Raw genomic sequence first — 25,820 nt, forward strand, 5'->3', positions numbered from 1 at the left:
TACTCTATAGGCACCCTGCTGGTGCTCTAAGACTGCATGCTGAGAATATCAGCTCATTTTTCAAGCAAAATAACATTTCCACACTTGAACAAGAATATCAGCAAGGTTGGGGGACTAAATTTAGGGAGAACAGAACAATCATCTTTAAAAAAACGAATCAAGGAATCACTCCACAAGGATTTAATACTGATACCCTGTAATACTGAATAGAGAGGCAGAGAATTCAAACCTTAGAAGATGGGAAGGAATAGGGGTAATGGAGATTATGAAACAGAGCTCAAAGTGGCTAGATCCTTAACAAGCGTTCTGTGTTCTGCAAGAAAGACCTTTGTCAAGATACAAATCTGGGAAAGTTAAAAAAAATGAAAACAATATTATACAGAAAAACTCATTTCACAGCAATGAAAAGTTCATCAAGTTAATTTTTATTGTGCTGCCAAGAGCCAAATTACAAGAAACCATTTTACATTTTAAAAAGTAAACAAGCAACCTGCCAAATTGCAGCGCACTCTAAGTGCCATAATATGCATCTATGTTATTTTTCAGAAAATTGTATCTGCATTTCTCTTACAAGAGCACAACAGGAACCAAAGTAAAAGAGTGTAATGAATACAGCACATAGGATAAATAATATCTTTAAAATAATAATAAAATAATAACATAAAAAAACATTTTACACCATGTCCTATATCCTGCAAGTATCATTCAGAATATGGCCTTGATTGTAAAACAAAGCAAGCATTTACAATTTTCCGATAAAGACTGTTTACTCTTTATGAAAAGAATGAATGACTGACCATGACAGAATCTGAATAATGGGAGAGTAATGTTTGTTTCAGTGTCTTTATACTAAGGATATAATGCTGTGGTGGGGGCAGAGGGGCTACATTTTTTTTATTCTTTTGGAAACTGAATTCATAACAGAAAAAAACACTGAGTCTTTATGATACACCTATTACCTTTTCTCTTTGACACAAACAGCTAGAACACTTTGTGATATTCTAAAACAAGATATTTGATAATCTTCAGATTAATAAATTAGGTCATATAATAAATTAGGTTTTTCAGTTTTAAAGTTCAGTAATCTCTGACCAAGTATTTACAACAATACTTGAGAGTTCCTTTACAAAAAATACATTTTCTTTTCACATTAAACATATTGGGTATCTGTGTCTCAGGACAAGCAATTGTGAAAGTAAGAGGCAACACACAACTGGGCAGTTAGTATAAAAGTGCCAAGACCTGTTTGGAAAAGTTAAAGTTGTGTGTACAGTTAAAGTTACAAGTCAAGCTGCAACAAACCTTCAGTGAGTTGTGGACTTTATTTTAATAGCTGCTTCAAACAACTATTATGAAATAAGTCCAAATGCAGATACTGCTATTCTGTGGAATTGAGGAGTGCTGCCTATACATTATCAGTGTCTCTAGCCAATGCATTGGATTTAAGCCTTTTTAAGGCCATGCAGGATAAAAAAACAAACACACACACCCCTCCTGAAATGTAGCAAGTAGCGATACTAATGCTTACTGCTAAAATTGTGCACACACTGGATATGTATGCAAACACAAGGGCACGCACACACACACACACACACACACGCTCATTTGCATTCTAACACTTCCAAATCAAATAGAACTAGATAAAATGAGATAACCTCATCTTGTCTTTCTACACACGCAAGGTTAAGTAATAATATGGAATGCCTGTGTTTCTGTTCTGGGTAAAATCTCAGTTAAAAATACATTCAACAGGGAAAATACAAAATTATACTGATATATACTGTATATATAAATAGCATATATATACTGTATATATACATATATACATATATAGTAGGAGTATATGTGTATTTTATATGTATATATCCATACACATATACATATGTGTATGTATATATAAAATACTATACACATAAACACTTAAACACGCAGAGACACACAAATGCTTTTTTTAAGCATAACAATATTTACATGGATATTTCTATAAAGCTAAAGTTTTAAAGAAGCATGATCTTTCTTTCTGAGCTTCCAAAAAGGTGCTTGAGTAATATACATTAAAATTAAGCAGCTTCCTAGCATGAAAGTTGCTTCTAGTCTGCATAATCAGTAACAGAACCCCCCCCCTTTTAACATGATACAAAAATGAATCTGAGCTAGATCTTCATCCAACAAGATCATTTTCTTCAAAGATATTTTGGTGTGTGAACCACCTGAAACTGATAGACAGTAAAAGAAACACATACATGCGCGCACACACACCCCCAAACAGAGTTCTGGAATCAAACGGTGTTTAACTTTTCCTATTCCCCTTTCAATACTGTTTCCAAAAGATCCAGTGCTCTTCTCAGGAATTAATACATTTGCTAACTGCCAGTCTGGTCAATTAGCATCAAAATGAAAAACAAAAAGCAGCACAATGTATGATTGTACTTATCTTCCATAAATTTGCCCTTTTTGTTTTAATGTTTTCCTTACTATATCATTCATTCACTATTGCAGCTTCTGAAAAATACAGCTGCAGCTATCCTGCACCTGTCATGCAATAGATTATCCTACGGATTTACTTTTGTAGCATAAGCACCCCAAATATTCTGATCTGAATTGTGTTAGGGTTCTGCTTATACTTCACTGCAATAAATGCAATTTGAAGTGTCAGTAAAAAACGATATTCTTTGACTCCAAGCTAAGCTGACCAGCTATTCTTTGAAGCTTCTTGTTCTAACCACGCGAGCTCACCCCAGTTTTCTCTTCCCAAACAATCATGATTACTATGTTACAAGCAAAACATCAACAAATTTTAAAACTTTGGTTCCAGGAAAACACTTGGTCAGAAGTGGGAATGCTTGTTCTGGCACACTGCAGGAATCAGAGTCAATCCCAACAAGGTCTTAGAGCTGTACATGAAGTCACAATCCAATACAATCCACTAAGCAAGTGCATGATTCTAGTTTTATTTGAATAGCAGACTCAGCCTTTGTTTCTTCTTAAGTTCTTGGTAAGAGATGCAGTTTCTCACACTGTCTGATAGAAATTATCTGCTTGTAAGTTACTCTGTTTTTGCATGCTGTAGAATCCACTGTATCTTGAATCTGGATCAGCAATTCTAAGCATTCTCTGAGAACTGTCCACCTGCACCATGGTGCCTTTCTTGCAGTCCACATACACTAATTGATTATTTAAGCAGGAAGGCTGTTTGGATGGAAACACAATACATAAAATGAACATTTTGGGTACAGTATGTTTTTATTCCCTACTAAACAGTGTCTTCTTAATTGCAAAGGTGAGAGAAAGTTCAGCTACAGTATCATTTAGACTCAAAAGCCAGAAGCACAAACATATATTATGGCTTTGCACTTTGGCTTTGTCAGGGCTCCATTTGTGACAAAAGTATGCAAATAAAATAACTGATAGTTATAATCATTATAATTAACCTTCATTCACCTTCAGTTATTAGAATGATCCCTACCATAAATAACATTCTTATTTATGAAGGATACAGTAGGCAAATGGCTACTGTACCCTTCTGGGCATTGGCAAGTGTTAAGAACATAAGAAGAGTTCTCTCAGATAGAACCACAAACCACCTACTCCTGTGTGTTTGGTTACAGTGGCCAACATGATACATTTTACAAGCCCAGATTGGACTGACAGTCTCTTCCAACACTGCTTTCCAACAAGCAGTATTGAACACTTCTGCGCTCCGTTTTTGGGGGGAGGGGTAATAAACAACTATTCTCTATAAATCTTTCTGTCTCCTTTAAAACCACCCAACTGTTGGCAGTATATTCTAGAGTTTTACTATATGCTAGGTGAAAAAGAAAACATCTTCCTTTAATCAATCCCCAATCTCCAAAAGCCATGTTCTCTGAAAGCAATCAAACTTCCAAAGAAACAATGCTTCCAGATAATGTAACCTTAGGGAACGCATAAGGAAGACACTTGCAGATCTCCATTTCCACAACTGTCTGTTCTTATTTACTTGTATGTGTAACTGCTCAACTGATTCAAGATAGACAGTTACTTATTTATACAGTACAAATGCTATTTAGTCCATTACCTTTGCTGGAGTTCTGTAGCAGGATACTGGTATCCATTGCTTTTTCTGATTGATAAACAAAAGTGCAATTATAAGAACTAGAGCTGTTAAGAGGGGTACGGTTACCCAGGCAAGAGAGTCAAGAGATGCTTCTGCAGTTGGCTGTGATCCTCTAGTTTCTCTGTATTCACCTTGAAGGTGACCCATATCTGTAAAATGTAAAAATAAGCACATTACCAGTTAAAAAATAAAGTAACGGAGTAGCTCATGGTGAGATATCATACATAATAACCCAAGAAACAAAATTTTCCAAATGATGTGTTCAGAACTAAAAGTAATACTATAAGAAATATTTAGATTCAAGTTAGTTTTACTTAGGTCAAGTACAACTTCAAGTTTGTCAAATCTACTGCTTCATACAAGCATTTAACAAACCACATTTGTTGTACTACTGAATTTGTTTTCAGTATTAGAACTAAACTGACATTAATTCAGTTTTTATCACATGGACGTCTTCATTTTTGCAGCATAATTTAAGTGGAAAATGTAATTTTATTTAATTAATTATATTTATATACTGCCCACCTCACTGTTACAGTGATTTTATTATTGTTTTTTTTTAAACAAGTAGGAGCTGGAAACTGCTGTTAATTTATTCTTGAATATCCTTCACTTTTAAAAAATAAGAAAAAATTCTTATTATAAATCTATTAAAGAGAGGTTTGGATGCCTGGAAAACCAAACCAAAACAGCCCATCAACACTTAGTGAAGAATTCCTGCCTCTATTTCTCCCTCCCTCTACAATTACCGCATCAAGATCATGTCTTTATTGCTCCTGGAGGCTGCAAATAGGAAATTTAAATAATGTGCAGTTGCTGGCTACAGAAATGATTCTCTGTCCTATATTAGATTGAAATATAAACAATTGTTGTAAACAGGTATCCTATTCTTCTGCTTCAAACAAGCCATTCTACTGGCAAAGTTCTGACCACGGGAACCTTCCTCAGTCTAATCCTGAGAATGTGTTATAGCCTCTCATCTCCAGCCAGCAGAGAACTATAGCTCAACTCATTTAGACAAAACCAAGTTCCTACAGTGAAATTTGATGTTCCTAAGTACCTTTCAAAATACTAAAATCACCAAAATGGTTCTAAGAAAAAGACAGCTTGAAGCTTACCTAAGTTGTCTTTGCTTTCTGCAGAGATAATTGATTTAAATGGTGTTTACCTTTATGGATATGAACAACATCATTTTCACTGAATGTAGGCCAGACTGGTGCTTCTAGTTCTTTATCACTTCTATGATTTGTCTTCTCAATTGGAATGTTGGTAGGTTCGGGTACATACATTTCTGCAAAACAATAAGGAACTTATAGGAAAGCTAGCTAACCTAGATACCAACACTGTTAACAAAGTTTGTGAATAAAAGCTATTTAAAATGGACTGTTCATTTAATATATTAAAAACTTGCAATACATTAATGAAGTATTTCTTTTACCTCTCCAGAGGTCTAGGTGTAAATAGACTACATAAAATTATAAAGTAAAAGAGGCAGAAAAGAAGTCTGTTAATAGCATTAAGAACACCCAGTTCTTATCACTGATAATTAAGAACAGATGGGTTTTTGAATTATTGTGTTAAAAAAATCATTCTTTTTCTGCATCTATAAACAGAACAAAAATATTTGAAAACTATAAAGTCTTGGGATACTGTTTATAAAGACGTTCTTTTACTGTTTCCCATGTAATTGCCAAAATACATAAACAGGCAAAAAGGTTGCGACTTGTGATCATGTGACCATAGGATGCTGCAACCGGTTGTAAATATAAGCCAGTTGCCAAGTGCTGAAAATGTGATTACATCAGTGGTGGGTTGCTACCGGTAGTAGCAGCAGCGGGAGGCTCTGCCCACCCGCCCAGACATCATCATGGACACTATGTGCCAAAGGTGGGTTTCAGCAGGTTCTGACCAATTCTGGAGAAATGGTAGTGGAAATTCTGAGTAGTTCGGAGAACCAATAGTAAAAATTCTGCCTGGCCCCACCCCCATCTATTCTCTGCCTCCCGAGTCCCAGCTGATCAGGAGGAAATGGAGATTTTATAGTATTCTTCCCCTGCCATGCCCACCAAGCCACACCACAGAACCGGTAGTAAAAATTTTTGAAACCCACCACTGCTCTGCTCATGCGCAGAAGTGATGTGCATGAGCAAAGCGTGCATGCGTGCAGTCCCGTTGCAAACCAGTAGCGAGGGTAAGTGGAACCCACCACTGAATTACATGACTGAGGAGATGGTGTGGCAGCTGTAACTTTGAGGAAGGGTCGTAAGTAACTTTTTTTGAGTCCATTGTAACTTTGAGCAATTATTAAGTAACCAGTTGTAAGCCAAGGACTATCTGTAGACATGTTTTTTTGAGATACTGAAATCCAAGACTTGACTTCAATACTGGATACCCAAAATCAAGCCAGAGCCTTTTATTTAGTTCTTCTTTTAATGAAAATATATTCTTTTATCTTTCCAAACTTTCTTCTTATCTTGGACAAATGATTATTTAATGTCTCTATGTTAAAACAACAACGATTCTGGTTGAATAAACTACCAGAATCTAACTTACCTGGGCACATGGGACAGCAACTTCCCTCCACATTAATTGGTTCCACGCAAGGAAGAGAGGGGCAACTAACTGTGGAACAAAGCGTCTGACCCTGCAAGCAGTAGCAATGAGTGCAGCTATCAATGTCCCAACGTTCTTCATCTGCATAGGTTTTTCCATTAAAATGACATACTGCCTTCTTTGCTGCTGTGTCTTCTGTTGAAAGAACATGCCATAAAAATGCAATAATTGGAAGAGGGAAAGCTTGGGATTGTGTATCAGGTATTAAACTTTTCATTTTCATTTGTTTTAAACTTGCCCAGTTGTTCTTTCCTGCAAATATCTGCTTAATCAAAATGAAATAGGCAATAGTAGTATATTTGCAAAAGAAAAAAAAAGGACCAAGCATTAAGAATAGCAATAGCAATTACCGTATATACTCGAGTATAAGCCGAGTTTTTCAGCACATTTTTTGTGCTGAAAACGTCCTCGCTTATACTCGAGGTTTTTTTTTTTAAGCCCCTCGGCTTATACGCGAGTTTTTTTTTTTTTAAGCCCCTCGGCTTATACTCGAGGTTTTTTTTTTTTCTTTTTTTCACATTTTACCGGACTGAAGCCCTGCCGGTGCAGTGAGAGGGCGGGGCGGGGGAGCCGCCAGCCTTCTCAGCTGAGGGAGGGAGGGTTTCCCCAACCGGTAGGTGCCTCATTTCCCACCCTCGGCTTATACTCGAGTCCCCAGTTTACCCCAGTTTTTGGGGTAAAATTGGGGACCTCGGCTTATACTCGGATCGGCTTATATTCGAGTATATACGGTATATTTATATACCGCTTCACAGTGCTTTACAGCCCTCTCTAAGCTGTTTACAGAGTCAGCATATTGCCCCCAACAATCTGAGTCCTCATTTGCCAACCTCGGAAGGATGGAAGGCTGAGTCAACCTTGAACTGGTGAGAACTGAACTGCTGGCAGTTGGCAGAATTACCCTGCAATACTGCATTCTAATCACTGTGCCACCACGACTCAAGTATAGAAGAATAATCTTCTATTACACTCAATTTTTAGAATTTCTGAAACTTTATATTCAATTATTATTCTTCCATTAATCGAACACCTCTACCGATTATTATATTATAGTTCATACATTTCTGAGTTTACATCTAAGCAGAATCTTTGCGACCCTTGATAAAATGAATTCCTAGCTGAAGGGCTTTGAGAATTGCTTTGGAAATAAAATTCAGAATTGATTCCCTTGGGAATTCACATGAATACATTAATAAGGAAAACACAATGGCAATATAGAGGTATTGCAATAGAGATTGGGATTGGGATGGGTTGGAAGAGACTCATTCAACTAAAATTAATCATGCAAAACTAGAATGTTAACTATATTATAAGCAAACTTGTTTGGAATCTAAATCTTATCATTAGTTTTCTACTTTTAAGAAATCATTTGGGATACCTAGATCATGCTTGAACTGACAAGAATATGCAAGATGTGAACTTTGTATTCTGTCACAATAAATGGGAACAAAATTCCCTATTTCATAGAAACTGAGGAAAATACGAGGGAAAATTTTCATTTTCAATTGCCTGAACTCTAAACACTTTTTGTTATTTCAGTTTTGCTAGGAGAAAGCCAAAAGGGTTTAGGCAGAAAGTTAGAAAGGATGTACACAGTTAAGTATGTCTCTGTGTGTATATATGTACACACAGCTCAAATACACAACATATAGTCAGAGGAAAACCCACTTAAGTATGGAAAAATATGCAACCACTGAATAATTTGTGTCAGCTAACAATTAAAATAAGAAATTAAAGAAGTCCCAGCACCACCTGCAACAAAATATTCTAATCTAAATCATCTAATTGGTATGATTTTATTTTTTTATCCTGACATATTTATTTATTTATTAAATTTACATACAGATGTGTGTAAGTAACAATATTTGTATTAAGTCATCAAAGCACACATCCTGTCACTTGCTTTCCCAGATATTCATAGTTCTTATGTATACAATCTTTGCAGAAAGCAGAAATAAGGATATTGAAGGAATGATTTCACATATAATACAATAAATGCAAAACATTAGATATGGCCTGAGCCAATACGACTCTAACTGAAATTAACCATGATTTTAGCTGATGGAAAAAACAGCAGTATTATCCTGTCCTCTCCTTTTTGTTAACATTATCTAGTGAAACAAAACATACAATCACTCTGCTTCCAAAAAACTTGAAAGGCATAATTGAAAAACAAGCAGAATACAATATCAGATAATGATTTTGCAGTCAAGATATTTATATGACACAGGGAGAAGATAGGGTAGTAAGATTTCCTTCCTTCCTTTATGAATAGATCAAACCCAAATGTATGATAAATCTACTTTGCTAAGATTTATTCATTACTTAATTCTAACAATAATATTACGCAACATTACCTATGATGTTTTCCTGTGGTAATACCTGGTCACAAAGAAATAGCACTATGGTATAATTATGGTAATAACTAAACTACAGTTCTCAATATATGCATTAAATGTATCACAGATTTTAAAAAATACAATTAAGGCCTAAATTGACAGAACATCTTAACATTATAAAGAAGATTGCACTCTGATCGTATCCTTCTCTCTTCTTTCCAGTGCTTACCTATACAGTAGGGACAACATTGCCCTTTCCTCAAAACAGGTTTTTCACAAGATACTGGTGGGCAAGATTCCGAGTAACAGCTGATTCCACCATCCAGGCAAATACAACTGGTACAAACATTTGGTTTCCATGACTCAGCAGTTAAGAAGATATCACCGTCGTCATTTTTGCAGTAACTGGGCATGCTTTTATTGGTTGACAAGGAAGGCTGAACAGGCTCATCTAAAAACACACACACACACAAAGAGCATAGGAGTGATAGGAACTGGCACAGGTATACTTTTTATTTTACATGTACATATTTAAATACATATGTAGATGGTCTGAAGAGGAATTGGAAATACTTCCCACTATAGTATTGGAACGCTTGGTTGCGCAAGGTTTTTGAATACATGGAATGCTGTTTAGAAGTGGAGCTCTATTTTCAATTCCCTGCTGTGCTTATGATTCTGTAATTCCCGAATTGGCCTATTCTTCATGAAAGCACTGAAGCACTTTGAGCAATGTAACTTGGCAGCTAGCAACATCCTTCAGAATACAATTTTTTATTAAAGGCTTCTGTTGAATGCTCCTTCCTCGGGAACAAGTGGAAATCAAGTGATTTCTGGATGTTGACAAATCATATTTGGAAAAGACAGTCCAGCACCAAGAGAACTTACAGATGAAGGAAAAATATTCTATTTATTTAGAAATATTCTAAATGTTTCTATTTATTTATGCCCGGTTGTCAGAAAATGCTTCAGATATTTTTCCTTGAATGCAAAAGGAGCAGGAAAGGACCCAACTATAAATGTGGTTTGTTTTATCAATAGCTGTGAGCTTCATCTCACTGTTCCTAAGGAAAGAGAGGAAAAAAGCAATTGTAGCCTCTATGATTTTGACCCTCCCTACAATTTTTGTCTCACCTTCCTTTAGGCTCATACACCCCTGAGCTGGAGATAACAAGCAGCCACATCTGCTTAAACAACTCCCAGTTCACTTTTATGAACATATACACACCCCTACTTTGTAATAACACTGTTTTAAAAAAAATGCTGGGCAGACTCCTATGTATTACTAAAGAGGAAAGAACTGCCTGTAACACTGTATAATGACAGCTTCTTTTAACTAGAATTGCTGAAGATTGACTGGTGAAGTTAACCATTGTCATGGCTGAACTGAACTGACAAAAAAGAGAAAGGAGGATGGTGGAGTCTTTCTGTGTGATGTGTATGAAAGAGGCAGATGGAATATGTTTGTGTATTAATCCCAGAAGTGAACAATACATAATTAGGATTAATAGAACTTGCGTAATGAAACACAGGATAAAGAGCTACAAAGTTTAAATGGATGATCTTATATAACAAGACATGTCTAAGTTCAGAAGAGCGGGCTTATATTTGGAGGCTCAATTCTGTCTACATGTTAGATACACTAGTGCCCAAGAATTTTCACAGGAATAATGAAGGATTTTATCCTGTTGTTGCTGGACTGTGGATGCTTTTAAAGACTTTTTTCAAATACTATTGATTATACTTATTTTTGAGATGTAAAGACATAGGGCAAATTAAACTGTTTTAACAAACATGCTAAAATATATTACATGAGGCCAACCTGGACACTGGGGACAACATGAATCCTGAGTACGTGTAGGATTTCGACAAAGTAGAGGGGGACAGACTTCGGTTTCACACAAGACTCTTGCATTATGACATGTACACTGGGTACAAGAATCAATGTTCCATGTGTCTCCTTCCATAAAATACTCTCCTCCTGGGACATAACAGATGGTTGGACCACTGATTTCTGGCTTCTGTGCAATGGATTCATCTGTGAAAAATAGAATCCCCCCAAAGAAATTGAAAATTGACTTTCCATTAAAATATAGATTCAAATCATAGTAATGGTTTCTAAATCTATTGTAAATGACTATATTTATAAATCAGCACATTTTAAAACATCTTGGTTTTTACCACCATAATAAACAAGTAATAAGTTTAATATAGTGCTATGATAAAAATGGCAGACTTTATTTTCAGGATTGCCCACTGAACTGTAAGGGACAACAAGGTATTTGGGGATGGAGTAAAGATGAGTTCAGAAATTTCAAATAGATATAATTTTATAAACGGATTACTTGAAAGTATACTGTGATCTCTCTATGACCCATAGAAGGTAATCTGTTCATTATTTGAGATATAAATCCAACAAACAAAAAAACACCTAGCAAACCAAAATTGGATTCTTGCCTGCTTAAAAGCCCAAAGAGGACAATTAAAATTAGACCTATCATACAATTTCCATATACTTTGTGGAATCTTTTTCACTTGTCTAATACAGTGGTTCCCAACCTTTCCAGCTTGGCAACCCAGCGGTGGGGGAGGAGAGGGGATGGTTCCGTGCAAGTATTAGTAGGCCATGGCCAGGTGATTGGGGACCCCAGGATTGATATGTGGCTATAGGAAGGTAATGGAAGTTACACAGTGATAAATATTTATATATATTATATAAAGATATAGATTATCCACAAGGTTCAGTTTTATTCCTGATTCACTAATTTCAAACTGATTCTGACCTGCAGTTCAAATCTGATTAAAAAAATTTGATCTTTGCCCTTTTCTTCCACTTTGCATAACTAGATGGAATGGCTACAGGAATAACTACTTTATTTTTCTCTCTGTTTTCTGGCAATCAAAACAGTCTAAATATTTAAGAGTATTTAGCCTTTCTTTGGACTTCCAAGAATGCATTCTCTTCATTCAATTAAATTACTAACAATGTGTATGAAAACTAAAATATTTCTGCCTTTGAAAGCTAAAATTATTATGTTTAAGATGTATAAGATTAGTGCCAAGTGTTAATTTATGAAGTCTATGCAATTACATGGAAGCAATGCAGGTTTCAACTGGTTTATCTAGTAAGTATCTAAGTCTTTTTTTTTTAATTTATAAGATCTTCCCTGGCAAGACAAAGAAGGGCAATACAGTTAAGAAGCAGGTTTTTTAAAATAAAAATAAAAATAAAATAAAATGGTACCTGGGCACGATGGACAACATTGTCCTGGGTGTATTGTTGGATTGCCACAGTTGGGTACAGAGCAAGTAATCAAAGCACACATCTCCCGTCCATTATGACAATAACAATCACGGCAGCCATCATGCCAACTTTCTTCATTCTCATGACGGTGCCCATCTACTGACAAGCATGTTCCTACCTTAGCAGGTGGTATTATGGACGCTGGTATCTCTGTACCATGATAAAAATACAATGTTTTAAGATAATTATTTTTAACAATGACAATATTTTATATTTATTCTTTATATTAACACTATTAGTCAAACTTTGAACACTATAATGGAGAACACAGATTTTTAGTGAGGACAGCATACAAATGTGTAAAATCAAATTAAATAAGACCTAGACGGACATGAAACCATGAAAAAGTTAACAAAACACATGAGACAGAAGGCAGAAAGTGCTTCTCTCCACAAGTCATAGAAAGAAAAACTGAAAAATTTGGGAAGCAAAATAACAATAACAACAATGGAATAATCTTTCCAATGATGAAATACTTGAAAATAAGTTTTAAAAATAAACTCAAAATATATAATGTGAATTCTTTTATAAAATACTGTCTATGGCACTGAGGAATTATTAACTTACATATTACAGATCTATTAAAATAGTCGTGAATTTCTGCAGAGAGAAAGTGCCACCATCCTTCTAAAGGTAAAGATAAAGGTTCCCTTCACACATATGTGTTAGTCATTCCTGACTCTAGGGGGCAGTGCTCATCTCCATTTCAAAGCCAAAGAGCCAGCGCTGTCCGAAGACGTCTCCATGGTCATGTTGGCGGTATGACTAAACACCAAAGGTGCATGGAATGCTGTTACCATCCCACCAAAGGTGGTCCCTATTTTTCTACTTGCATTTTTTATGTGCTTTTGAACTGCTAGGTTGGCAGAAGCTGTGACAAGGAATGGGAGCTCACCTCGTTATGTGGCACTAGGGATTCGAACTGCTGAACTGCCGACCTTTCAATCGAGAAGCTCAGCATCTTAGACACCGCGTTCCTTGCTACCATCCTTCTACTTCTAACTTAATATCTACTTTTCAAATACCAAAGCTTTAAGTAGCAGAGTGTGTAATTGTTTCTTTCTCTTATTATGGGGAAGACTTGTAATCTTTCACACAGAAAACTGAGGCATTTATATTTTTGAGAATTTATATTTTTGAGAAACTTACATGGAACTAGACAGCACTAAGATACGTTTTATCTTTGAGGACTGATTACATTGTAGAATTCATAATTATATGAATATATGAATCACATTCTACAATTTTATAAACCCTGTTAAAAGGAAGTATATTCTATTGTAGTAAAATAATTTTTATTTTTTAATTATTTAATTCACAACATATAAATAAATAAGGAAAATGCACTGTAAAACAAAGTACTAGCCTTTATTTACAAGAATTCCCTTAGACCCAATGGGATTATAAGCATTATTAAAAACTAACAATACTTGGTATTTTTAGTTTAGTGCTTGTTTGAAATTATGCCAGTTGTCCTATCAAAGAAAGCTCAAGCCGTAGAGCAAAGTTTTTTTAAAAAAAATAAATTGCTTTTTGACTGGCCACATCCCTTCATGAAAGCCATTGGGAGAATGCCTACGAGATATTAAATATTCCAAATGCATCCACCAGTCTCCAATATTCAAAACTTCCAAGATTTTGACTAATATTCCAATTAAATGAATGGATTGTTGAACATAGATTGGAGATGGTTACAAATAACACTATTTTAATTGTGTTTGATGTCAAAGAACATAAAAAATACATCTGAAATAGTTGCACATACCAGCACATTTGCAGATATTACATCCTTGGTTATTTTTCTGGAAGCCCATTGGACAGATCTTCCCACATGAAAGCTCTGGGCATTTCTTACAACGACAGATTTCACATCCGTGTTTGTTCTTGCTAGATAAAGAAGATTATTTATATTATTTTTCATAAATAATTGTATTTTGTTCTGGAATTATTTGAAAATAAATTTAAGTTGAATAACCTGATTAAAACAAAAACCTAGGCCTTATTTTCAGTTCATATGTCTGGCGGACAATATCCATCTAATGTATATTTATCATCAAATTAAATAATAGTTCTTTGGACAGAATGCGGCAACACAAATAGAAATCTAAAAGAAGAAGGAATGTACAATTGCTCTATTATTACCTTGAACTTACTCAATTTAATCAGAAGCAACCTTAATATGTTTGAATGCTTAATTTTAATTATAATGAATTAATGCAGTGGTGAGCAAGTGATGAACAGAAGGAAAGCATTTATTGCAGAAAAGCTTGATATGTAGCTCTTCATTACAAGTAATGAATATTCCCGTTTTGAAATTAAAGTATAATGAGAAGCTTTTTTTTAAAAAAAGCCTGCAGATTCCTCTATACCTATTCTTTATGTTCAAATTACCATATATCTTTATACTGCCCTTCCAATATGAATTATAACTACTTATTAATCAACTATAACATTAAAATGCAATATAACACAACATCCCAATTAAAATGCAGACTTTAAATTAAGCAGCTCAGACTAAAAAAAAAAAGTCCTATAATTATAGACTATTAGAGGTTCAAACAAAATAAATCTCTCTCCCTCCAGGTTTCTTTTCTTCTAGGTCAGGTGATACTTTGAACATTTCTGAGCTCAACTGCCAACCTAAACTTCCCTATACATATTAGCTTTTTTACCAAGGCTAAAAAACAATGAAGACACCATATGAAGAAATTAATTGTTAGACTTTGGGTATAATCACACCGGAGAGTTCTCACTATATATTAAAGGTGGCAGCAAGTCATGAGAAACAAGAAGTTCTAGCTTCAACTCTAGCACCTCACTTTTAACAATTGTGGCTTCTTAACAACTGTCGGAAAAAGTTCATAAAACTGGTTCTGCTCATATGATGACCTGCTTTACAACTGTGATCACTTAACAATCAAAATTGTGGGGTTAATTCCAGTAGTAACCCAAGGACCAACTTTATTTATTACAGAAGAGTCTGGGCTTCTTTTATTCTCTAGTAGTTTGCCTATCCTTCTGAGTAAAGAATAGAATAGAATAGAATAGAATAGAATAGAATAGAATAGAATAGAGTAGAATTTTTATTGGCCAAGTGTGATTGGACACACAAGGAATTTGTCTTGGTGCAAGGAATTTGTCTAGACTAACAGATTGGGCACATAAGGAATTTGTCTAGACTAACAGAATTAGAAGGGACCTCAAATGAGAAAGATTTAGAAATTCCTAGGATATCCCATTCATATATACGGTATATTTGTTGGCTGACTGATGTTTTAGCTGTATTGGTGTTTAGACTGTATTATTTGGGGAGAAACTTCCTATCCTTACCAGTGTCTTCAGGGAAAGGGGGAGTTCTAGCTCAAAATAAGAGTCAAGTTTCAAGCTAACTTTATTAAGTGAAAAGAGCAATCTGAAGGATCCTTGAACGCTCTCCTAACTATTCCTAGATGGCATGTTTAAACACCATGGTTAAAGAATTATTAATGTTTTAATAGTTTGAATGGATAGTTAATATTTTTAAACAATAAATACAATCTCTGTAAATTATAGATAAGTGATTTTCCACAATAAGTGGTAACTTTTCTTGTTTTACTTGCCAATAGATAGTAATTGTTGCTATTGGATACTTTCAGTTTTTACACTGAAACAGCTACAATTTTTCCTCTTCAGTGCTAGGCAATAATCACAACGCAAAGCGGTCTCATTCTTCAAATCATTTGAATTATTTGTTTGGAAGGGCTTAGCTTTTTATACATTTTTACTGGGAAACAGTAATTTAAAAAGGGATGAAGTCCAATGTTGCCTCTCCACATCAGATATTTCATTTCTGAAATTTAAGTCAAAAGAAAATGCAATAATGTATTTCTACTTGTATGTTCCTATATATGCTTACAAGCAAACATCACTAGACATGGGTTTCTTTTTCTGAATGTAAGGGCTGTGCTGTAAATTTCTGCATAATTTTCGCTGACACCACTACTACTTTAAACTAGATATGAAAAAAATCACTGATGCTAATTAATCACTAATTAATATTTCAGATGTGATTTATATATTTGTCCTTTGAACCTGGGTCAGATTCAAGTACAAATCTCTTCAATAAGGCATTGGTTTTATTGTATTGATAGTCTTTGGGTTATAATGGTAATTGTCAATGAGGTCATAAAGCACAATGTCATGTGACCATGTTGCTTAGCAACATCATTTTACCATTATTAAGTTACCACAGTTAAATGAGAATTGTATGTTGTTAAGTGAGGACCTTATGTGACCATGACTTCTGACTTCCTATTGAAGACTTCCCATTGACTATGCTTGTGAGAAGTTGTTAGGAAATGTTGGAAATTGTGATCCAATGACCATAGCTTATATTGTCGCTGTAAGCTGAGAACCAAGTGTACTGAAAGAAACCCTCTGTTTTTTATCTGCATTGCAATGCACGGTTTAATTGTTGTATTTGTTTTAACTGACTATTTAGGGAAGTTATAGGTTGCTCAGTCTGTTGTTTGAAGTCTGTTGTTTGAAAAGCTTATAAGTCTTTGTGAATAAATAAATTCCTTAACTGGATTTCTAGAACTCAAAAGAGTTTGGTAAACATGGCAACAAACACAAACTATAAGCAATTTAAGTCAACTATAAGTTGACTTTGTAAAAAATATACAAATAGAATGAGACTATTGCCTTATAGTTATTATTAATACTAGTGTACTAATAACTGATCTCAGGCACTATACAGAAACAATGTGATTTACATTTAGACTCCTACAATCTTGGTCAGGCTACAGTTCTCTATATTTTATTTTCCCTCATTAGTAATTTTCTTCAGCTTTTATTTAAACTTTCAGCTGCAACTGTTGCTTTATCCACTAGATGGGGTACCAGTATAGAATCTGATTCTAAGAAAAAATATGTCCATGTTCAATCTTGCCTTGGTTGTCTTAACAATATTTTCTTAAGAGTAATAAGTAGTTAGCCCCTATAATTAATGGAACAGAGTAAGGAATGAGCCTTTACTTTTATGTGGAACTACTAGTTTACAAGTCTTAACATTGGTTATATTTTTCATTTCTGGAGGAATCATTGTCATATCTTTTATTCTTTATCTTGCCTAAATTTGGATAAATAAATAGGGCAGAACTATTGCCAAGACCCATCAGGTCTCCCCAGCAATTAGCCCTTCTTCCTTATCTCCATAGGACCAATCATTTTGCCAAGAGCAACTATAACTGTATTGCTCAGCTTTAGAAATATTAGGCCAAAAAGCTCAAATAGTTGAGGGTTCAAGTGATAAAAGAGCATTGGAAAGTATAAAAAAAGAACAATTGGTTATGAAAGATGAGAAACTAGATTTCTGAGGCTGTGGCTTATGATTTCTATAGAAGAGACTGCTGTTGTTAGATACATCACATCCCACAAGGACTGGGAAAATGTATTTGAAAGATGGTAAGCTTGATTTAACTTTAAACCCAAATATTGTGGGGGCCTAACAAAAGAAAATTCACATGTAAGATCTTTAGATAAGAACTTTAAGCCTCAAAAGAGGAATGGGATCTGTTTTATTAATATGAGGGACACTGGCTCATAAATTTGCTATTTACATACCAATATGCAGAACACAGGAAACAAACGGCTTTGGTCGCGTTGGTTGATGATCTCTGGAGGACTCGGGACAGGGGTTATTCCTCTGCCCTGGTCCTTTTGGATCTCTCAGCGGCTTTTGATACCATCGACCATGGTATCCTGCTGCGATGGTTGGGGAGTTTAGGAGTGGAGAGCACCGTTTTTCGGTGGTTCTCCTCCTATCTCTCTGGCCGGTCGCAGACGGTGTTGGCAGGGGGGCAGAGATCGACCGTAAGGCGCCTCATGTGTGGGGTGCCACAGGGGTCGGTTCTCTCGCCTCTCCTGTTCAACATCTATATGAAGCCGCTGGGTGAGATCATCCATGGTTTTGGGGTGAGGTACCAGCTGTACGCTGATGATACTTAGCTGTACATTTCCACCCCTAACCACCCCGACGAAGCTGTCGAAGTGTTGTCCTGGTGTCTGGAGGCCGTGCGGGTCTGGATGGGGAAGAACAGGCTTAAACTCAACCCCTCCAAGACTGAGTGGCTGTGGATGCCGGCATCCCGGTACAGTCAGCTGCAGCCGCTGCTGACTGTTGGGGGCGAGTCATTGGCCCCAATGGAAAAGGTCCGCAACTTAGGCATTCTCCTGGATGGATGGTTGTCCTTTGAAGAACATCCGACAACCGTCTCCAGAAGAGCTTTTATCAGGTTCGCCTGATCCGCCAGTTGCGTCCCTTTCTAGACCGGGATTCCTTATGCACGGTCACTCATTCCCTCGTCACTTTTCGCCTGGACTACTGCAATGCTCTCTACATGGGGCTCCCCTTGAAGAGCACCCGGAGGCTCCAGCTGGTCCAGAATGTGGCTGCGCGGGTGATAGAGGGAGCTACTCATGGCTCCCATATAACACCTCTCCAGCGCAAGCTGCACTGGCTGCCTGTGGTCTTCCGGGTGCAATTCAAGGTGTTGGTCATCACCTTTAAAGCGCTCCATGGCTTAGGACCAGGGTATTTACGGGACTGCCTGCTGCCACCATTTGCTTCCCATCGACCCGTGCGCTCCCATAGGGAGGGCCTCCTCAGGGTGCCGTCAGCCAAACAATGTTGGCTGGCGACCCCCAGGGGGAGAGCCTTCTCTGTGGGGGCACCTACCCTCTGGAATGAGCTTCCCCCAGGACTTCGACAGCTCCCTGACCTCCGGACCTTCCACCGTGAGCTGAAGACGTACTTATTCTTCCGTGCAGGACTGGCATAAAATTAAAAACTATTAGTAATTTTAATGGTTTTTTTTATGGTTTTAATGTGTATTTTAATTAATGGGCCAAATTGAATAGGTTTTTTAAAATTGGTTTTTAGCTGTATATTGTATGTTTTTTATTGTGTTTTTTACCTGGCTGTAAACCGCCCTGAGTCCTTCGGGAGAAGGGCAGTATAGAAATTAAATTATTCATTCATTCATTATTCATTATTCATTCATTCAAACTATATGAAGTTAAAGACTTAATACAGGAAGGCATATATTTGGTGGACTGAATCTCATCACTGACTTGTTCCATGCTAACAGGAGCAATAGAATAAAAGAGAGGCAACCTCTGTGATAAAATATTTATAGCTGCTCAGAAATTCAAAGAAATGGACTTGGCACCACTGTTAAGAATAACTGGATTAAAATGTGTGAGAACAAATAAAAAGTAGCATAGTTGTAGATGTCTGATTTGGAGGAAAAAGTGGTTGGAGGTGACCTATGATAACAGGAGGAGTAAACAAAGAGCCTGAGGCTCAGCTCAGAAAAGTCAAACAAGTGAGACCTGGACTGTGGACAGCAAAAATGAGAACTGGTCTGGAGATGAGATATCTCTTTTACATGTGTGTATACTGTGTATGTGAAAGAGAAACTTTCAGGCTCCAATTCTTCTCTTAACCTGACTAGTAAGGAAGCATTTTGGGAGGGCAGCCATTGTGAGTGCTAAAATTCTAACTATGTTTTCTCTGGAAAAAAAAATCTGACCAACTCCCAAAAAAAGATGAGGTCTAGCTCACTCCTCAACTGATTCAGTGCTTTGCGCTTTGAGAAAAAGGGCATAGTTCACTGATGAAATAAACAGAAATACAACAGTGAATACACAGGTAGTACTGGGAAATATTTTAATAACTCCCAAGGCATTGGGGAGTGACAAAATTGGCAAGTTACTCTAAAAATACTTAAGCAGGGAAGTTTAAATAATCAAAAATCAAGGTTATATATTTGGATGGAGAAAGTGAGGAAACTGATATTCTGTTACACTCCTGGATCAGCAATTCATGGAATACCGTACAGGTAGTCCTTGTCTTACATCAGGTCACTTACTTAGTGACCATTTGAAATTATGACAGAGACTGCAACAGGTAGTTATGACCCAGACCCAAACTTATGTCTGTTGCAGCACGCTCCTATGCTCATTCATTTTTACCACCAACCTCAGAGAAGCTGCAGCGCACCCCATTACCTATTCCTCCCTCCCATCCTGCCACACCAAGTCTCCACAGGAACTGGGGTTGCTTTATTGTTAATTCCACACACACTCCCCACCCCACCCCAGTCATTGTTCGCTCATTTACCTTTCAAAGATATCCAGAGCTCAGGAATTTGGGGTAGGGAAAGAGGACAGGCTGCTTCATTATTGGGCCATGTGGCGTAACAATAGATTCAAACTTAATGTCAACCGCTTCAAACTTGATTGCAGAAAATATGACTTTTGTAACAGAGTTGTTACGCTTGGAACTCACTACCTGACTCTATAGTCTCTACTCAAAACCCCAAAATCTTCAACCAAAAACTGTCTACCATTGACCTCACCCCATTCTTAAGAGGACTATAAGGGGCGTGCATAAGAGCACAAAAGTGCCTACTGTTCCTGTCCTATTGTTCTCTTCATTATAGTATTATATGCATACTTTTACTTATACTTTTACTTATATATACTTTTTCTCTCATGATGGGTTATTTTTTATTTATTTATTTATTTATTTATTGTTTCAATTTCTATACCGCCCTTCTCCCAAAGGACTCAGGGCGGTTTACAGCCAAAGTAAAGACAGTTAGTACAATTTTTAAGACCAGTTTAAAAGGAAAATTTAGAGTTGGTTGAAGAACTTAAAACCAATAAAACCACTTATTATAACCCCATTAGGCCAGTCCTGCACGGTGAAACAAAAATGTTTTCAGCTCGCGTCGAAAGGTCCGAAGATCAGAGAGTTGATGATGATTATGTTGATGATTGTATATACTGTTGTGACAAAATAAAAAAAATAAAAAAAAATTGGGGAGAAGAAATCCTGTCAGTTTTCCTTTCCTCACCAGAGTCTTAGCTTTAAGCTAGTGCAGCTTAACACTGGTGAAGCAATGGCTGTCTAGCGTGGAAAGGAAAACTGGCAGGATTTCTTCTCACTAGCACTAGTACAATTAACATTGGGGCAGCTAAGGTTAGTGCTAGCAATGAGAAGAAAGCCTGCTGGTCTTAGCTCCCCCAGCATTAGCTGTGTTAGCTTTATGCTAGCACAGCTAACACAGGGGGAGTTAAAACTGCCTAGAATGAAAGGAAAACCAGCAGGATTTCTTCTCCTCAATTGTACCATGCGTTCCAGCAATGGAGTGGCCTATCCTTCTTCCCTAACTTGACCTCCAGAGCCTTGAAGTTCTTCAAAAGGTAAAAACCCATTGGACTGTGTGGACCCAAAGGGACAGGAAGTGGAGCATAGGTGCCTCAGGGAATGGGGGGGGGGATGACTTAGAAGGCCTGTTGCTGGTGGGCTTGTGCCTGCACTAGCCCCCACCCCAAGGGTCTCTCTGATTCCTGAGGCACTTCAATTAATGACCCTCCTAATTTCTGACCATAATGGCTATGCTCGCAACTTGAGGACTACATATACATAAAAGTTTGCTATGTATGTTATTAAAATGCTGCTGAAACTGTACCAATTTAATAATATATTGAATGAATCAGTGCAGTGATTGAAACACTAACTATTTTTTCTTTAAATGGTGCAATTTAATATATGAAACATTAATGCAGGTTAACATTTTAGAAATATCTACTGGAGTGTTCTGATACTTCAGCAGGAATCAAGATTTCTTACATACCTTGAATTTCTTTCTAATTTTACATATTTTAAAGGCAGTTTCCAATACAAGTTAAAATAAAAAAAATAAATTAAAATACTAGAGGACAGCAGAGCAACAATAGTTCAACACTAAAAGAAATCAAGATAACAATCTAAAAGACAAGGCCTTTAGAACGAAGCAGAAAGAAAACTGATATCTCTAGAAAAATACATGTAATTTTTCTGCTAGTTTCAGAAAACGTATTTCCTTCTACTGCTACATGGTTCTCAGCTACTGGGACATAAAAAAAATTCCCTACGAAACTTAATTAAGGTTCTTAAATGTCCTGATCTTAAACTAATTCCTCCTAAGAAAAGACTAGAAATCAATGTTTTAATAAGATTATCATATATGCTAGGCTCAGCATACATTGTACGTATAGTCACTCTTCAAAACCAGCCCTACACAGAAAACCTTACACAATTAAATAATCAAACCTATTATAACTGATGCATATGTTACCATGGCAAGATCTTACATTTCCAAGAACAGAGGCATTAGACAGCTGAGCAAACATAAACCTGGCCAATTTAGCATCCAGGAGCAAAGTCAGATCATAGTTGATGCTGTAACACTGAAGACAAGCTAAATTCTTATTTCTAGGTCAGCAATGCTATTGGAGAAGAACCCCCTACCTTATCTGGATTAAATTTTGCTTTTTCAACTTTTATTTAGACTATTAATATTTCCACTGAAGAAAAACTAACAGTTAAACAGCTATAGAGCATTGCAGGCCAAAACAAGTAGACATAGTCTACTACTTTCCTCTTGCTATCACTCTGCTGAACACCTGAATATATTGTTGTTTGTATATACACTGAGAGCTTATTCACTGGAGACAAATTCCTTGTGTGTCCAATCACACTTGGTCTATAAAATATGCTATTTATTCTAAAAAGGATGATCAAGTCATGCTTTGTTAAAGAAGAAGTTTTTAAATTTAGCTGCTTCAGATAAATCATTTTGTATGATCTGGATTTAATAATTACAAACCAGTTCTGAACTGTTGTTGAAATGTGTTAATTCTAGCTAAAGAAAAGAAGAGAAATTTCCTTTGAGAAGGGTCATGATGAAGAATATTTAATATCAAGAGTTTCATGTAAAATATGGTGCATGTATTGCTGGAACCCTTTAAATGTTCACATATTTCCAAGAGTAGAAAACAGAAAACAAAACTCCTTCAACTGCAGTAGAAGAAATTGCATGACTGCATTTATCAGCTGCACTGAATTTAATAGAGAGAGAAATGTTAATACAGCCTGCCTTCTATAAATTCCACAGCAATGGGGGAATAACCCCCCCCCCACGTTTGGAACATTGTGTAGAGTACTGGCAACTGTATCTTAGGGTGGAATTGTACAAAATGAAAAGACACAAAAAATGACAACCATGGAGCCATTTTGTAATTATGGCTGATTAGCTTAGAATTAAGGAGGCAAAGGTGAGACACGACAGAGATATCATGAATGGCATAGATAACATGGAGAGAAAGTAAAGTTAGAACTAAGAGCTTAATCAATTAAAATTAAATGCAGGTAGAGTCACTCAGACTTAGTTAAACCTATAAAAACTATGCCAGCAGCTGTGATAATGGCAGTCAATTTGGATGGCTTTAGAAACGATCTCAACAAATTCATGAAGCAGCAAGCCTCATAACTAAAATTTATGGTTGACCCCTGCTTTCTGAATCATAGCATGCCTTAAATACTAGCTGCTGGGAAAGAGGCTAACAATACACCCCCCCACCCTGCCCAGTCCAGGCTTGTGAGTTTCCAAATGAATCTAATTTGCAAATACATCTAATCTAAGGATAACTATTGGTGGAACAGCTATGGGGACATGTGGACTCCACTGTCCCCAAAACACGTTCACCAATTTTAGATTAATAATTACAATAAACGTAAATCTCCTTGGGCCCATTTGGAGTATTTGTATATGACATCTTTAGTTAACTGAATTGTGTGGAATTACAAATATAATAGTTTTTTATATATTTCCTGTTGCAATCATATCGATCCAAAAACTGTGGTTATTATTTCTGGTATGTTCATTTTTTTCCTCATACTAAATTGAAGTTGTAGAGAAAACTAGGCCACAAAATTGATAAAATACTTATGTTATTAGAAGTGATCTTTAAACTGTATAAGACAAAAAAGCCACAATCAATCCTTATAATGATATTATCAATTTAATATATAAACTGTAAAGACTGACTAAAATAGGGAACTAGAGACTTCCATTTTGCTTAAAGAATGAGAAAATGTTTTAACTTTAATACCAAAACATCACTGGATCTTAGATTACTGCTTATACAACTAAAACAAGAGTTTGGTCTTGCTGGATCCCATTGCATTTGACAGAGAAGACTAAGCAAATTACTGGATTATTGAGGATTAAACCATAATAATAATTCATGTAAACATGCTGCTGCAATGTCCTAAATTTGCTAAATTCTGTGAAATTGTTATATTTATGAATTTGATTTGAAATAAATATTTTTGATGCATACATTTTTTGAAACTACATACTTATTGCATAGAAATTGACAATTGAAATGGATTTTTTGTACCCTTCTCTAAAGCTTGAATATTAGTTCTTCAACAATGGACAAATTTATGGAGCAAATTACACAGTGGACGGAAGAGCTGATACTATTTTCTAACTTATGAACAAGATGCCAATAGATGTAGATTATGCATGGATAATTAATTAAACTATAGTTATTTTCTCTGAAGTTGTTCTATAAAAACTTCATGTATATACATCTATATATTCATGATAAGCTCTTCTACATAAATTTTATGTTATAACTGCATCTTATTCCTTTTTCTTTTTTTTGGCTATTTTTTAATGTTTCATTTTTTCCATTTTCTTCTGCTTTATTAAATAAATGAAGCAAAATAACTGTCATTGAAACTCTATACTTCTTCATTCAAAAGTATTTAAGGTTTACCTTAATAAAGGTAAAAAACTTTTACCTAATAATTTTTGTGTGTCTTTATATAGTTCCTGTCTTCAACATGTAATATATAAATTGTTACTAGGCTTTGCGTTACACAATGTTAAAGACATACAAAACTGTGGTAAATATGCTTTTAAAATAAGAATACGTACAAATATCCAAAGGGACAGTACTTGTCACATACTATGGGTTTGCATTTCTTAGGCCGTGGGTGGCACTGACAGATCTTACAGTTATGGACATCAGTTTGGAAACCAAAGTCACAGTCCAAGGAACAATCTGACATGAGATCAGTACACCGTTCCTCCCCTGTAAAAGAACACAGAAAGTTTAGTAAAAAGAGACAATGATTATTTGTCTCAACCATTAAAGGCATATGGATAGAGAATTTTCATCTTCCCCAGTCACCTACATGGTATGATTTCTGCCATATTGTCTGATTATCTAAATTCCAGATTTTAAATATTCTCAAAGTGGCTTATAATATAAAATATACTACTCAGTATCAACGTAACAGTTTCATGAAATGATTTACCAATTTTAAATAAATTCATGGACAAGGCAGTTATGTTAATAAAATACATCAATAGGTTTTATTTTCATATTGCCCTGCCCTTGTGCTTTTTCTTGATCATTCTTTCCATTCAGAAGACAGCTAAGCAATAAAAGGAAAGAAAATTTTTAGTATTTTGATACTAATGACTGGAAATTAACTTGCTAATTGGAAAGCTGACCACTACAATATTTTAAGATAGCTCTATGTTTTACCTGGTGCTGTCTAAGAAGTCAAATGTTTTCA

General features: G+C 35.9%; 1 protein-coding gene across 1 annotated transcript in view; it reads right to left on the minus strand.

Moving 5' to 3' along the window:
* Positions 1-402: 402 nt before the first annotated feature.
* Positions 403-25,820, minus strand: part of CRIM1 (cysteine rich transmembrane BMP regulator 1) — a 151,928-nt gene continuing 126,510 nt past the window's right edge. The window contains exons 9-17 of the mRNA XM_058164607.1: positions 25,174-25,330; positions 14,118-14,239; positions 12,293-12,502; positions 10,871-11,086; positions 9,278-9,499; positions 6,650-6,844; positions 5,265-5,387; positions 4,058-4,245; positions 403-3,189 (exon numbers count right to left, since the gene is read on the minus strand). Of these exons, the coding sequence (XP_058020590.1) occupies positions 3,013-3,189; positions 4,058-4,245; positions 5,265-5,387; positions 6,650-6,844; positions 9,278-9,499; positions 10,871-11,086; positions 12,293-12,502; positions 14,118-14,239; positions 25,174-25,330 (1,610 nt within the window). The 3' untranslated portion in view covers positions 403-3,012. The remainder of the gene's footprint in view (positions 3,190-4,057; positions 4,246-5,264; positions 5,388-6,649; positions 6,845-9,277; positions 9,500-10,870; positions 11,087-12,292; positions 12,503-14,117; positions 14,240-25,173; positions 25,331-25,820) is intronic.

The sequence above is a fragment of the Ahaetulla prasina genome, chromosome 1 (genome assembly GCF_028640845.1).
Source record: "Ahaetulla prasina isolate Xishuangbanna chromosome 1, ASM2864084v1, whole genome shotgun sequence".
Lineage (NCBI taxonomy): Eukaryota > Metazoa > Chordata > Lepidosauria > Squamata > Colubridae > Ahaetulla > Ahaetulla prasina.